Raw genomic sequence first — 16,226 nt, 5'->3', positions numbered from 1 at the left:
AATTAAAGGCTCCATTTTGAGCTGGAGCCCGCTAGCAAATACGAGTGCCAATCAATAGATCTCTGGCTTATTCTGTGGGAGGGAGGGGTGACAGCACCGGGGCCGCATTCGAGTACGTGATTTGTAGCCTTGGCAGACAAGCCATGTCCCTCTCTGTCCGTCCTCTGTCTCTGTCTCATTTTGGTAGCCACCCTGCCCCCTTCTACAATCTCCTTCTCTCTCCCCACTGTGACATCTATCTATCACTGTGCTCTCTGTTTCTCTGCCCGAGCTATCTACGGCTTTTTCCATCTGCCTACAAGGAGTCACAGTCCTGTGTTTCCCTGTGACAGACAGTGTGTGCGTGTTTGTTTAGGTCACCATCTGCATGGGGGAGCCAGCTGTGTGGGGTTGCGGCTGGGGTGAGGGGGCGTGGGGGGTGAGATCACCAGGGTGTCCAGAGGGATGATGTGAGGACTCAGGGACTGGGAGAGGAAATAACAGCGGGACAGAAAGCAGGGGCCCCATGATGAAACACCGCACAGCATTCCAAAGGCCACAATGCAGACTGGGAGGCTCATTTTCTACATTTGCAGTCGTGTCCCAACGAGTCAATATTAGTCCTGGCATGCTGCTTCGAGGAAAGATGGTCTCGGGGAGCGGTGGGTTGCCTGTCACAGCGCTGGACTATGAAAACAAGCTGTGTGGGAGCCTCAGAGATAAGGAGAAAGGATCATTGATGTTGGGAATCGGGATCATAACAACAGATTTACTGTAGGCTATATTGCTGTAACTGCTGTAACACCAGATATATAGGAGCAGCGCCACTTTGATTCTTTGTCCTGGACAATGACCCTCCATACTCATAGACAGGAAGTAAACAGTGTTTATATTGATTCACACTGGGAGTCCTCTTCAGGTATAAAAGCTTCTACAGTGATCCTCCATATTCTCCAAATATCCATTTTTTTGCTATTGTCTCATACCACAGCAAGAGTGGAAGAACCACAGGCTAAGCAACCATCATCAGCTTCACACGGCGTCTGTCTGCTATGAATAATGGCTGAGGGCGGCAGGCGGTGTAGCAGTTCAGGATCCGCAGACAAGCTCTCTCTGCTGGAGTCCTCCGTTCCTCCAGTCCCTCCGTTCCTCCGGTCGCAACCAGCAGCATGGCAGTGGAGCAGCTCATTGGGCTGCTGCTCCAGCTTCGCAGCAGTCCGTCGACAATTCTCTCCCTCCAGGGAGACGGCGCGCACAGGCCTTGATGCTTAGCCACCGTTGTTTTTTCGGAGGCCTTTTCCTTCCACCTCCTCCCTCTTGCTTCTTCTCTTTCTCTTCTCATCTCTCTGTTTTTAGTGAGAATGCCTGGTGCTTTTCCCATTTCTCTAATCTAAACTCCCTCCTCTCTCCTCTCAGAGGAAGCCCAGGGGGGCTTGTTCATATTCTCTCCTCTTATTGTGTTTCATCTTCTTCCTTATGACACAGAACTATCCCCCTAGAGTATCCAGCTTTCAGCCAGGGAGCTGGAGAAAACGCATGGTTAACCCCATTTTATTCTGTCTATTCACAGGTTCCCCTACAAAGCTCTGGCGCACAGAGTAGATAAGAAATCATTCATATAGAGTAGAAGAGAAGGTACTGTATGCATTCAACGGACGCGGAAGAGAAGGCCATTTTCTGCAAAAGAGTGTGACATTGGAAAGGAGCAGTACATTTCTAAGCAACATATTGCAATATATTGTGCAGCTTATGAAACAACAGAAGAGCTCATTCACCAAGAGAGCTGTGTGAAACAGCTGTTGTGGGAGTGCTATGCTGCTGTACTTTGGACTGGTTACGCTAGCTGTTTTTAGCTCCGTTACTATAAGCTCTCTAATTTCTGAATGGAACCACAGGTGGCGGTTGGTTCCTTGCCAATCATTCACTTGTGTATATGATATTAAAACATATTTAGATAAGAAACAATAAAGTCAAAATGTCTTTGCCATAAAAATCCAGTCTGCCTTCCTCCATGCTGCTGGTCCATACACATGTGACAGCTAAGTAAATGACAAATTTGCCAAGGGTAGCACTCAGCTGTGGATTGACTCCAAAGCAAAATGATGTACCCATGCCATGTAATATAGCTGTCAGAAGAGGGGGTTATCAACCATAAGGTATGACACATAAAAATGTAAATGGACAGATGGGGGATAAATAAAAGGAGGGAGGGGGGGAAAAGGCTCCTCTCCATAGCTGTTTCTGCAATGACCTCATCTCTCTTTCACCCCACTCTTTTACTCTTGCTCTCTTTCTTTCTCTCTCTCACACTGAGAACACACTCCCACTGCGTTCCTCAAGCACATGCTCCCTCATCCTCGGTCACCCTAACCCCCTCATTTCTCCAGCCCTCCCTCCTCCCCAACTCTCGCTCTGTGCGTAATTCAATCATCCCAAGGAGATGGATATCCGTCCCCTAGGAGCGCTTACGCTCTCCATTTCCTAAAGCGCTTGATCAGATTAATTGATTGTCCCCCCCCTCATCTCTGCGCTCCTTGTGCCTGAGCCGACCGAGGCTGGTGGTGGCGGAGGGCAAGCAGGAATCAGGTTTGCATTGATATTTTTATAAAATGCCTTTTCCTTTTTGCCCCCGGACAGACCCTGTAAAAGGACAAAGGGGAATAGATAAAGTACATGAGCCAGGAGAGGAGAAGGGGGAGGAGGAGGAGGAGCATGGAGCAGTGGAAGCCCGGGGAAAGATACGGACAGGATTTATAAAGAGGACAAAACAACAACCTGCAGCGTACAGGAGAGACAAAGCAGAACAGGAGATATAGGAGCAGGATAAAGTAGATAGGCGATCAATGTAATGAAATAAACAGGGGTGTTTAGGAGCTCTGGGGGCATACATGCATGTGTGAGTGCGTGTGCATGCATCTGCGTGCATCTGTGCACCATGCCGTTTGGCTGCGGGGCTGCAGAGCACAGCAGAGGGGAGGGGAGGGGAGAGTCGAACCCAGCCCCACAGGGAGGCAGGAAGACCTCAACTCATCCATTATAACTGAGAGCCAAGCGGCTGCCATGTCTCCTGATTGCTGAGTCCCTGTGGAGCTGTCTCCCCCCCCTCCCCCCCCCCCCCCCTCTCTGGCGCTGGGGAGCACAGTAGATTACAGCGCTGTTCCAGTCCTTTGGCTTCTATGTTATGGCAGGGGCCAAATACACACACACACACACACACGCACACACACAAATTCACATAGACAGGGATAGAAACTCGCTCTCCTCTCTCTTATCTATCTGCCGCACATGTTCCCCATACGTGTAAAGCTTTTACCTGAGCGAGCCATTACAGCTGAGGCTTTTACCTCTGGAGAGCCAAATTACCTCTCGGATACAACCTTCCCTTTTTCAGCTCGCCCTTGACATTTAGTTCACTTGCATTTCCTCCGCACGCATAGACATGAACATACACCACAAACACACACACACACGCACGCACGTGGACACACACAAATAAACACAGTTGCATGTCCTTAGGGTCATAATTCTCTGTCATTAGACCTGTACACACTTAGCACCATCTACCTTAAGTGTTCAACAAATATGTATGCAGGATGGAACAGCTTCCAGTCACACACAGCTCAGGCAGGATCATAACAACACAACAGAGAGTAGGCCATTTCAGACTTGGCAATAACAGGTAAAGCATACTTTACATCTGTTTTATTAAGGAAAGAGAGAAGAGACTGGTGCTAAAGATAGAGATAGGGAATCATTCATCCAGCAGCACTTACACCCAACTGCTGAAACAAAACTAAAGCAATAACAATTCATTATCGCCGCTTATTGCTCACCCAAATCAAAAAAATGAAGGGAGACTGTTCCATAAACAGTACTGTATTCAAATAAGCGGTGTTTTCAAACCATAACATGTAGCCTAGGCCTACTTAGGGCTGCACAATTAATAATTGATAATCGTATATTGTGATTTCCACAATTAATAATTATGTAATTTATCTACTTTGAGAAATACTGCACTGAAAAAAGTGAAAATATACAGCACATTAAGGTGAAAAAGGCAATAAAGGCAATGAAATAAATTTGTTTCCTGAAACCGAGACAAATAATAGGTATACATAATCGTGACCACAATATTTAGCTAAATAATTATCATTGTTGCCATAATCATGCAGCCCTATATGCACTGAAACTCATAGTGGGAATATGTCTCAGAGCAATCCTTGGTTCCAGTACCAAAACGACCCCCATCCTCCACTGCCACCAAAACAATCTGGAGGAAACACAATGAAATGTTTCCCCAGTAGGCTATGACAAAACTGCCTTTCCACCAGACTATTCAATCACGGGACGGCCTACAGCCCAGTGCTAGCCTAACTGGGTGTGAGAGGGGGATTGTGAAAGACGTGAGGTGGATGATTCATTGAGAGCCCAGAACCACACGCTGCTGCTCCCTGCTGCTCGGAGGGGGGATGACTAGGTTAGGGGAAAGGAGGAGAAAGGGAGAAGCTGTGAAATAAACGTGTGCACCTGTACAGAAGAGCCGCCGGTATTGATTGGACAGACTTGTTTGGCTAAATATGCGGCCTGTTTGTCTATTTCATGGTCAATTTGAGAGGTGAGCCGCACTGGCTGTTTGCTGCTGTGCAGAGGCAAACATGTACAGACAGCATCTTTGTAGGGGGGAAGCTGAACTCCTGACCTGAATACACCTACTCATCAACGCAGACAGTCGCACTGATACACACACACGCGCACACACATACTATGCTTGAGTACTCAGCCTACAAACTAGATCAACACACCATTTATTTTTCTTTCCGAAAGCCTCACTCTCTTTCTCACTTTCCCCAGACTTTTTATTTGCTAGGGGGCCAAGCTCTCAGGCTGGGATTGATCCTGAGCTGCCGTCTTGAACCTGTGCCCCGAGGGCAGCTCAGTGCAAACACGCAGCAGCCCCTCTCCACTTACTCCAATCATGGTTACACTCTCTGCTATGTTACACACATACACACATACACAAACACACACATTAAGCACTGGCCATCTCCGTGTGGGCTGATTTAAAAGAACAGAGGTCCAAAAAACACTAATTATACCAGAACAAACAGTTCTTCTCCACTAAAACAGACACACTACTTCATAAGACAAAACTCTCCACAGAGACTTGTTCTCACTCAAAGTGCTAACTCAAACAGTCACAGTGGTAGAGCAATAAACTCATCTGTCGAGGAAAATTATAAAAATGACTAGCATGTGTATAGGTATGGGGGAAAAAAAATCAATAAGCATAACAGCCGCATTGGATATGACAGCAACAATTTCATACACCATATCCCATTTGCTGAGTGCTTTTTCATGGCGGAGCACAAAAGAAATCCATTATTTTTTGCAAAAGCAAAGATTCATTTGAACATTTTACATAAATAATTCATACAAAGAGAGATGCCTTCACAATGTTTTCACCTGGAGACAGACAGCTAACTAGCGAGAAAGCTCACTCGCCCGCCCACCATCTCCTTCTCTCTTTGAAGAAGGGAAAGGGGAAGAAAAGGGCATATTTGCTTTGATTCATTTATCCTTGCTTACTATGTATAAATGTCATTAAGAGTGGTTGCTGCACGGCGGTTGTGAAGTTATGGAGTAGCCGGCAGCATAGCGGGAGCTGTAATAAAGCAACATGGTGATTAGAAGAATACATCCCACACACACACACACTGTGTCAGTCAGGGGCCTAATGTCTCTGTAGAGGCTTGCATGTCGAAACATACACACACACACACCCCACACACACACACGCACATACACAGAAGTATATATGCAATTACTGCTTGTGTTTTGCTGAGGCTGTCCTGACTTCATATGGACTTTGTGATTGATGGATTCTGTGATTGGTGCTGTGAGACAGGTGGAGCTTTCAACTGAGCTAATCTACACTGCCTCCTGCAGGATAACAGCCCTCAGTGGACCGGTGATGATGTGAGAAACTGTCACCATCACCTTCAGCTGAGCATCGATGCTGATAATGATGACGATAAATGGTGTTTGCATAGCACCTATCAAGTCCTCAAAGTCCAGGAGCCAAGTCGTGGATTGTGTACAAAGACCCTAGAGTTGTGTGTAGTTGTAGATGAACAATTCTTGGGATTTCCCCGCCAGATATTTTCTTAGCTGGCCTGATTGATGTTTTTTCTTTACCAGGCTTTTAATTGGGTCCCAATAGCTTTGTCTTTGCTTCTAAAGGTTATTCACTGTTTTCAACCCCCCCCCCCCCTGTTCTGACAAACAACCCGCCCCACTGGCAACATTACCACCCAAGCCATTTTGTCAACAGAGTGCAAAACCCTAAGCGCTAGTCAATGCTATCACAAGGGCAGTACCCCCTACCTTCCATGCGATGCGATTGCCTGTGGCGTTGTGCTCCAGGGCCATTGGGAACTCTCCGCGCTCGTAGAACTTGCGGAACCCCGTAGGTTTGGCCGGACGCTCCCGGAAAGCCCCCGCAGCTGGCGGGCCCACCACCTGGTCCGACACCAGGACAGACAGAGGGAGGAGAGTGAGTAAAGAAAATAGAGAAGAAAAGTAGAAAATGGGATTGAGGGAAAAAAAAAACAGAGAAATACAGAGCAAGTGAGAGAATTGTTTTATGAAATCAGAATTGACTGTGTTTTTCCCCTACAAGAATAGAATCACTCCCGGTGCCTTTTCTTAAAAGTAATTCAGGGAGACATATGTGCCTGCTCCTCTGCTCCTCTAAGGCAGGCAAAACACAGATTGTGTGTGAGTGTGTGTGTATGTGTGTGTGTGTGTGTGTGCGTGTGTGTGTGTGTGTGTCTCTGTGTGTGTGTGTCTCTGTGTGTCTGTCTGTGTGTGTGTTGGCCCTGTAGCCAGAGGCACTGCCAGCGGCATTGTTAGGATCATCTTTTCTCTGCCTCCATATTGGATATGTGCTATTACTGTGCCACTGAAAGCCAATGGGACTCCTATCACTTTACACCGTGTCTGCTGCTAATGTTGTGGTGGTATTGGTGGTGATGGTACTCATAAAACAGATGTACGTCAATGCAACACATTAGAGTTGAAAGGAGAGGAAGTGCTGCTAAAAAGATTACATTGTAAAGAGGATACTACAACAACAACGCCTGCAGAGAAACACTCCACCACAGTCCGAGTGTGGAAAGTGTCCGAAAATCCAAACCAAGCACCTACTGAAGACCCAGGGGTGAGACTTTTCAAATGGGAGCCACTCAGGTATAGTTGAAGAATTTGGATGGAAGTGATTGAAAACATTAGAGCTTTGCAACAGCATGTTGCAACCGACGAATGACAGAATGCCGGAGCCAATCATTTCCCAGTCTGCGTCCCTTGTGCGCATCCCTCGCCATCTGTGTCGCGCCGCCACATGACTGGCAGATGCGTTGCTGTCATTAATCCTCAGATTACCGCCCATTGAGAAACAGAGTCTTTCCACAGCAGCCCACAGGCAGAGCAGAGTGGGACTGGGATGTGTACGGTACAGCAGTACAGCATATGACTGGCGAGTGTATTTGAAATGAAGGTCCTGTTAAACTCAACAGATTGAGCAGTCCTCTCACCTCCAGTATTTTTTAGTTTATTTGAAAAGTAGAGAGGGGAGCAAAACTATGTGGGGTTTCGATCCTAGGGACACATGGCTTCAGTGGAGGCAGACTTACCACTCTTCTATCTCCAGGCACGACAAAGAACACTTGAGAGATTTGAAAGAGCCTTTAATCTAGTATTTTGGTGGCAGCAGTGCTTAATTTGTGCTTGGAACAGGATCCAGCACCTCGCGGTTTTGGACTACCTGCATTCCGGTACTTATTTACGTGGACCCGGCACCTCTGGTGACATGAAAGTTTGTTTTTTTGGGGGGTTTTTTTGTCTGCCATGTAATAATCCCAGTAGTTGACTCTTCCTTTCCCCTCCATTGCAAAAAACGAATTGGCTCATTTCCATATGAAGACAGGTGATTACCCTATTAGAAAGTAGCAGCAAGCCATAGTAATCACGTCACATGAGTGAGCTGCTCTGCAGTGTGTTATGGTAAACTTCAGACATCGCCATGGCTAAAAGACAGTTGAATTTGCTGTCCATATGCCCACTGTGTGGACTATTTTTGGAAAATTAGACAAGGTAAGCATGTTTGGTTTTTTTTGTAAACGTGTTACAGTTCTCTGCTGGGACAATAACATCTAAATTCATATTTGCATAGATGAAAACAGAAATTATTTGGAGTGCGGACCTGTAAGTCCCACAGTTAAATATGTGGGCAATTGTGCATGTTATGTTCAGTGTCCAGAAATAATTGGTAATATAATTGGTTGACGTGAAGGGCTGTAAGCCCCACATCAATGTGGGCATTTCAAAACCAGCGCGGTCCAGCTGAGTGTCACATTTAGGCCGACTTCTAGCTGCATGACATGACCATGACATGTTTTATTGCTGTCATTTCATTATTCGCTGACATTGTTTCCTAAAATAGATATCCTATGAAAGTATTTGAGTTGAATATTAATGCGTAACTACTTCAGCCAGAATTTGTCTGGTAAATGGTTGAAGCCATTGCAGTTTCCTTGATGTGTTTATGAATGATTAGGATGTCTCACAGCCAAGAATGCAGGCATTTTTATGTTGTGCACAGCACAGTTATATCTTTAGTCCACTACTTGAAGGGCAGGTTTGTAAAAACCCATTGGTTTGGACAAAATGAGCATTATGTAGCCTATACAATAATCAAATATTGTTATAGGTCCCCAGTAGTCGGAGCTCTAAGGTCATATAGTCGGTCATTTAGTAATGTTTAGGCTGTTAGGTCTACAGTATGCTGTATGGCTGTACTGAGCACCACCGTGCCTCCAATGCGCTTGTTGTCTTGATATGTTCTGGAACCTTTTCCCTCCAGACCGACTCGCGGGAACACCGACCCCTTGGTGTTCCAGGACCTCATCATTTACAAATTAAGCACTGGGTGGCAGTGGGGCTAGTTTAGTTTGTTTTTATTTTACATCTTACAGTGGTATTGCCTGTTTGTTGCATAATTCAAAAATAAAAAAAGTTTAAAAAAGGGCCTAGAACCACAAGTGTATCCCTGTAAAACTGCCACCAAGGACTGATGTAATATGGATCAAAATCAAACATAATGCAGTTTAAGTTGCTCATGCGATGTGGTGTAACTGGTGCCAGTACAGCTAGGCCCAAGAGAAATAAGAAGAGAGGAGAAACTATTATGAGGGACCCTGAGTGAATGTCTGAGCACTCACTGCATTTAAACAGCCTTAATGCACCATGGGATTGCAGCGCAGGCATTTCAAATGAATCCGTTTGGAGCGTTTGTTTACCATGCCAGGGAATACTGAATAATATTATGCTGAATTAATAGGCACAGGTTTGTATACCTGCAGGAGAAAGACTACCCAAACAAAATGTCTGTGACTAACAATGCATGTAAACCACAAGAAAAAAAAGGCACTCTGTAGTATAGCCTACTGTACTATCCAAAATGAAATTCATTGCAACAAATGATAGGCCATACATTGATGCTGGAGGGCATGAACGCTTGTATTGTTTTAACTTCCAATCATCATCATGAAAAGTAAACCTCAGCCTGCCTCATTAGAATACTGTTTCACTTCTGAGTATTCATGACAAGGACAAAAAATAACTCAGTACAAGCGTTTAATGCTTTTTGATGCTGTACACCTAGACCCTATGAAGCATACATCAGTACTGTGTGTCTGTCTCCCTTCCTTCCTTTCTCTGTCTGTCTCTGTTCCTCTCTCTACGGGAGCTGTTTTGCAGTCCTAGCTGGGGAAATAGGCAGCTGTAAAGCTTGCAGATCAGTGACGCTCCAGCCTGCAGGAGCGACAAAGCCCTCATATCCAGGTAGCTAGGACGGTGGTTGAGCCATGCTGCACAGGAAGGCTAAAAATAGCTCAGACTGGGCAGCAAGGAGAGAATGAACCCAGACTGCATTGACTGGCTGAGCGGCTTTTATGGTCAGGAATGATGACGCCGCAGTCAATTCCATGGCCTGCATCCATGGCCGAGGTGTTGCAAGCTTCACGGCTATTCCCCCGCTTTCTCTCCAATTATCATCACTGGCACAGGCGCACACATACAGCCAGAGAAATGCACAAGTAAGCATGCACACGCCTACATGCACGCACGCAGGCATATTTTCTAATGGGTCTGCACACGCTACAAAAAGCCTCCAGACCACAGAACACAGAAGCCCCTTCCTCCCCTATGGATGTAGGCTAGCGTTCCTCGCAGCTTTAGGAGAACTGTAATAGGAATAGCGTTGTGGGGAGATTATCACCTGCCAGCTTCCCGATGCCATTCCACTGATCTGCCTGCTCCTGCTCTGCCATTCATGACGTTCCGGTCTAAAGCCCCTGCATGCTGAGAAAGAAAATGCTATCCCTGAATCCCAAAGTAATAGCTAGCTTCTAGCCTAGTTTGTCTTACAGCAGCCTTGCAGAAGCTATAGAGTTGCTTCCTTCCTCTGAGAGGCCATGGGGACTTCACACTATAGGCCTGTGATCCAACATCCTAGCATCCCATCAAACACAAACACAATGGACAGGGTGAGCATTCCAGAGGAAGAGCACATGATGTCTATGTTGTGAGCAGCAATGTCTCTAAGTTCTGTCTCGTATGGGTAGGCACGGATCTGCGGATCTCAATTTAGACTAGGCGTCTTGAGGACAACAACTCCTGCTGATTCTGTTGTTCTGTTAGCCAGCGTGTCACATTGTCTCTAGCTCTACACTTCTCCCGTTTCATCTGCATCATTTTATGTGACTTTCCTGTCTCCCGCAACTCTGCCTGTGTATCTTTGACTCCCTTCTGTGTCAGCGGTGTGAGGGGCCAGAAAGGTGGTGGTGTCGCTATTGAAATGAAAAAAGCTCCATGCAGGGCCGTATCCTCCAGTGTTATCGAACATAGCCCCTGCTTTAAAACACTGGCATAAACACAAACATGAATGTCGAAAAAGACAAGAAAAAAGGAGCCAATAACACAGACAACATACAAGCACATCACATCCCGCCCCTCAGCGGAGGCCATAAAGCGAGCCTGTGAGGCGACAGACTACAGAACGGAGAGAGAGGTGGTGTAAGGCAATAAAGGGAGGAAGTGTCTGTTTTGTGTGCCCCTGGTGCACACATCAGGGAGTCATAACAAGGAAGTACTGGTCAGATGAGCTCCAGGCTGTCATTTCTCTCCATCGCTTTCACTCTGCCTCCAGATCCGTTTCCTCCCTAATGCTGTTGTCCACTCCAACTAGCCCCACTGTAAACCTGGCTGCTCCAAGACCCACACAGGCAATAACACACAAACACACATTCACGCACGCATGCACGCGCACACACACACACACACACACACACGCTCCACACGCTGAACTCCCCATGGGCGGGCTCCTGCAGAGGTGATTGGACACCGGCAGGGCCTCGCGCTCCTGTCATTTATAAAGGTGTCACCCTGAGAAACAGAGATGCTCCCTCTAACCTTATTAGTATGGCGCTTCCATGGGTTTGCTGCCTGCTGTTGACACGCAGAGTGAGGAGGGGGTGGGGCCGGAGGAACAGCGAGCGACGGAAGGAAAGAGATGAAGTGAGAGACAGAGGCTGAGAGATAGGGAGGCAGGGTAAAGATGGAGGGCGAGATGGGCGGGAGAGAGACAGAGACAGAAATAAGCTGGAAAGAAACGGCAAGAGAAAGAACACAGAGAGAGAGAAAGAGAGAAAGAGAGAAAGGGGAGAGATGACAATGGAGAAAGGGGGATGGGGAAAGAGGGAGAGTGATGGAGAAATAGTGGAGATGAGAGGAAGAGAGAGTGAGAGAGACGGGGAGACAAGAGGTGTGGCTCATCAATTCTGAGGGTGAGTTCAGCGTGGCGAGGCTGCTGCAGCATGTAGGTGATCCATCACTGTGCCTGGGCCTCCAGCTCCAGCTCTCCCTCTCTCTCTCTCTCTCTCCCCTCTACCACTGCCCCAAAATGCCTCTGAATGCCTGTGATAGATGTTTGGTGAGGGGCCGTCAATTCACTGTCAGCCCTGCATTACCATTACTACTGCACTCCCTCATATGAGGCCCTGGTTAATATCGCTCTCTCTCTCTCTCTCTCTCTCTCTTTCTCGCTCTCTCTCCTTCACTTTCTCTCTCCCTCTCTCTCTCTTTCTCTCTCCCTCTCTCTCTATCTATCTATCTATCTATCTATCACCCTTCCGCTTCCTCTCTGTCAGGGCAAAATTGCATTTTGTTGCATTGCATTTGAAGGGGAACAAGGGTGCCACTGCACATGGGCGCATTGCATCACCTGTTTACTGAGGCGGCAAAGGGGGTAGGCACCTGCTTGCTCGCTCGCTCTCTCTCTGCATTTCCCTGCTGTTCTCGGTTGAGAGGTTATTGAAATCTAGCTTCGTGCAGAAGGCCGCCTTTCCTGAGGGAGGCAGTGGGGTGGGTGAGTCACAGAGGATGGAACAGACAGACAGAGGCTCTCCTGATAAGGTCAGGCTGCACATCGCTGCCGCAGGCAACAAAATTAGCTCTCTTTATTTACAGGGCATTTTCCGCCATAGCCTCGCCTGCTGCCTGCCTGCCTGCCTGCCACCAGGGATACAGGCTAGGCCAGGGATGTGTGCTTTTATTTCAAACTGCATTTCAATGAAACAGGAAATGGAGCGAATAATGGAGGTATACTGCTGGCACTTCTTTATCTATCTATCTATCTATCTATCTATCTATCTATCTATCTATCTATCTATCTCGCTCTCTCCTCTGTGAAACTGCAGGGCAAAACACAGTCTGGCGGGAGGTTGATTCCTTTCAGATGAACAGATCTGCGATATTTGTGCAGCAGTCCATTAATTTCTCATGACCAAACAGCAAGAAGTGCAATCAGTCTGCAAGCGAGTTTCATTATGTGCAGAAATTAGCCCTTTTGTGAGCGACAAGGTCGGATGAGAACAAATGAGTGAAAAGCTCACATTGGATAGGAAAACCGCAGGCTGAAAAAAGGCAACGGAGTCTTTTGTTCGTGGCTGAGAGGTAGAAGTAGAGGTGTGCTTCACGACTGTCACTGTGTCACAGGCTTTTGCATCAACTGTATAGCGCACAAGTGCGAGGGCGGGACTGTTATGAATGTAATGAAAAATGACGACTCGGGGGGGCAAAGACGACACTACACACCTCGTGTCACTACAAAGACACAAGGAGATCAAACGGGCGCCAACAACCTACTATTGAGCTACGCGCGAGAGGGATAACTTTACAGAGAACTTTAAAAAAAAAAAAAGCTTTGAGCATTGGGGAGCGCCCTACTATTTCCTCCTCCAGTTTAACCCCGTCACTAAGCAGAACAGCATAGGCGGGGGAGAGCGAGTGAGTGAGTGAGAGAGAGAGAGAGAGAGAGAGAGAGAGAGAGGGTGTGAAAGAAAGAGTTTGAGATAAGGAGTGTGAGAGAAAGTGTAAGGCAAACTGTGCGTGTGTGTGTGTGTGTGTGTGAGAGAGAGAGAGAGAGAGAGAGAGAGGGAGAGAGGGAGAAAGAGAGAGCGAGAATGCCCTGAGTATGTTCCATCTTCTCTGTGTGGCCCACTTATCAGCCAGGCAGCAGGACAGCCTTGTGCTTACAGAGCTCTATTGGCCGATTCATATCACCGAACCACAGTTGGGATGATGGCACAGAATGAATCAGCCTGCATGGCAAAGGGGGAATATATTAGCTCTTACCACTTGTTAAGTGAATGGAAAACCACATGCGCTGAATCCACGGGGGCCAACTTACCAAAACATGCATACCGCTTGACTCACTAACACTCGCGCCTAAAAACAAGATACACTTTCAGCGTGCATACATAATGACACGCACACACAGAGGCGCGCACACACACACACACACACTCGTGCGTAAACAGCACGTCATATCAAGTACACACATACACACACACATGCCCAAGTGATGCAAAAACATACATTTCTGTTGTTTAGTCCAAACCACGGTCAGAAATATAACAGTTTGTGGCAATTTTAAGGTTTTGGAGTTGGGTGAGGAACTTGTTTAGCTGTATCTTGTAATATAAATGGAAATAAATGATCTGAATAAATGCTTCTGTTTTATTGCAACTACTTGCCATGCGGTGTGTAGGCTATGTGTGTGTGATGTAAGTTGATTAAGGCATCGCAATGAGGCCTGTTCTCAAGTCTTCACATTCTATGATTGAACACACTGTATTCAAATAATATTATCCTTTATTTGGAATAGGCCTAATGGACTGTTTCACGCCACCCTTACCCAAAAGCAATTGAGGAGCAAGGGCAAATTGAGAGCCTCAGTAGAGCATGGTAGACAGTAGAAAGAGTGATAACAAAACAATGATTCATGTTTTTGTGATGAGTAGTTTTGTTTTTTGTTTTTTTTCAGATTACACACCTTAGCCTACATTTTTGAAGTAACATCTGAAAATCATCTGGAAAAAAAAGAGAAAAGAACTGTCGAAAATTATAACAGCTGGCAGTATTCCTTGCTGTGGAAACTAAATTTGGCTGGTTCATACGAACAAAAAGGACATGTTTGCGAAGAAAATGAAGTGAAAATGGAGTGAAAATCGGCTTTGGACTCCGCAGTGTTCACAGGTTTGCTGGCCGAAGTGGAATTCTTCGCACACTAGCCCACAGTGCATAATCATCTGCAGTTGGCCTAAAATATCACATGATTTCTTGTGTTGGCTTGTGGGAAAGCGTATCTTTTCCAGTTGTTCGCCACAATACGATGCAATATGAAGCAGCAACATACATACACACATTTGTATGCAGCGGCGCGTTCGACTGTGGTTCGATTTCGGGCAAGTTTGCTTCCATGGAAAGCATACCGCTGCCGTTAATCCTTGTGTGTGTGTGTGTGTGTGTGTGTGTGTGTGTGTGTACGTATATGTGGGCAAAAAGAACAATGCATCCTCTCTAGTCCTAGCTGTTAGAGCGTGGGGCATGTGGTGATCCAACGCTTTGTCTTTACAGCCCTAATCAGTGACGACACCTGAAGGCATTAAAACACCAGGCTGGGCCATGAAATTAATGACACACACAAGGAAAACCACATCCCCAACCCGCTGCTATCACCGCTGCTGCTGCAGAGACAGAAGACTTAAACCATCCTCCAGATTTTATTCACCAAGTAAGTTCCTTCTCATCAATAAACATCCTCATAACTGCATTTATGACGGACTGAAACCCACCTCGTAGAATATTAATGTCCAAGAAGTCCAAAGTAACGCTCTTTGTTTTAGAGTGGCTATGGAGCGCGGGCAGCAGCACTCAGAATAGCCGCATGACTCAGCCAAAAGTTGAACCCTTTGTTTATTTTACAGTCAGTGCGGAAGACAGTCAACTAGGCAAACAGACAGCTCAGCAGGCAGATGAGGACACCGTCAGGGAAATAATTAAACAGACAGGGAGACAGGCAAGCAAGCAGATGAGGAGACAGGCAGGGAGACAAGTAGATAGACAGGGAGACAGGAGAATGCACCCTGTCCCCACTCCAGGAAGGAGGCAGTGTTGGCTGGGGGCTGTGGAGAGACATGGTGGGGGGCAGAGAGAGATGGGGTGAATGCACACAGGGGAAGGAAGAGGAGTAGGACACACCCAGAGCGGCAGGGGGGCATCGATTTCACCACAGACAGGAACAACCACCACTGGTGGTTGTTCCTGTCAGGTCTGCAGGTCACCCCCCCCCCACACACACACACACACACACACACACACACACATTCACAGGTGTCACAGGTAGCCCGGTACTGACAGATCCCTGAGGAGTGGAGGAAGGCAGGGGGAGATAAGCCGACTGCACATGGCAAGAGATACGGGTTCTACCTCTGATATGGGAATATTGTTTAACAGTGAAGAACATTATCTAGGTGATTAGTATGTATTGCAAAATGAACCCCAGGCCCTTGGTCTTATCACACGCCCAGTGTGAGTTTCTATTCCTGGAAATCGGTCTTACTGCCTGTAAGGCCGTCTGTTAAAAATGATGCTGGAGGTTTGCTTACAGAGACGCCATGTGGAGACCATGGCTGGAAGTTTGACCTGTACATAAATTAACTGGGAGGAAAGCGCACTGTAGGCTACACCCTGGTAGTAGATACCCTAGACACACCGCCTGCCCAACTTCACACACACACACTACACACTACTACACACACACACTATCTGCTCTCTCTCTCTTTCCC

The 16,226-nt window shown here is 46.8% G+C and overlaps 1 protein-coding gene across 1 annotated transcript in view; it reads right to left on the bottom strand.

Annotated features, from left to right (window-relative positions):
* pacrg (PARK2 co-regulated) overlaps window positions 1-16,226 on the bottom strand; it is a 122,205-nt gene that overhangs the window by 92,558 nt on the left and 13,421 nt on the right. The window contains exon 2 of the mRNA XM_078289670.1: window positions 6,364-6,498. Coding sequence (XP_078145796.1) covers window positions 6,364-6,498 — 135 coding nt within the window. The remainder of the gene's footprint in view (window positions 1-6,363; window positions 6,499-16,226) is intronic.

This window comes from Centroberyx gerrardi, chromosome 17 (assembly GCF_048128805.1).
Source record: "Centroberyx gerrardi isolate f3 chromosome 17, fCenGer3.hap1.cur.20231027, whole genome shotgun sequence".
Taxonomy (NCBI): domain Eukaryota; kingdom Metazoa; phylum Chordata; class Actinopteri; order Beryciformes; family Berycidae; genus Centroberyx; species Centroberyx gerrardi.
The sequence above is the reverse complement of the archived record's forward strand: the minus strand, read 5'-3'. Positions and strand labels throughout refer to the sequence as shown.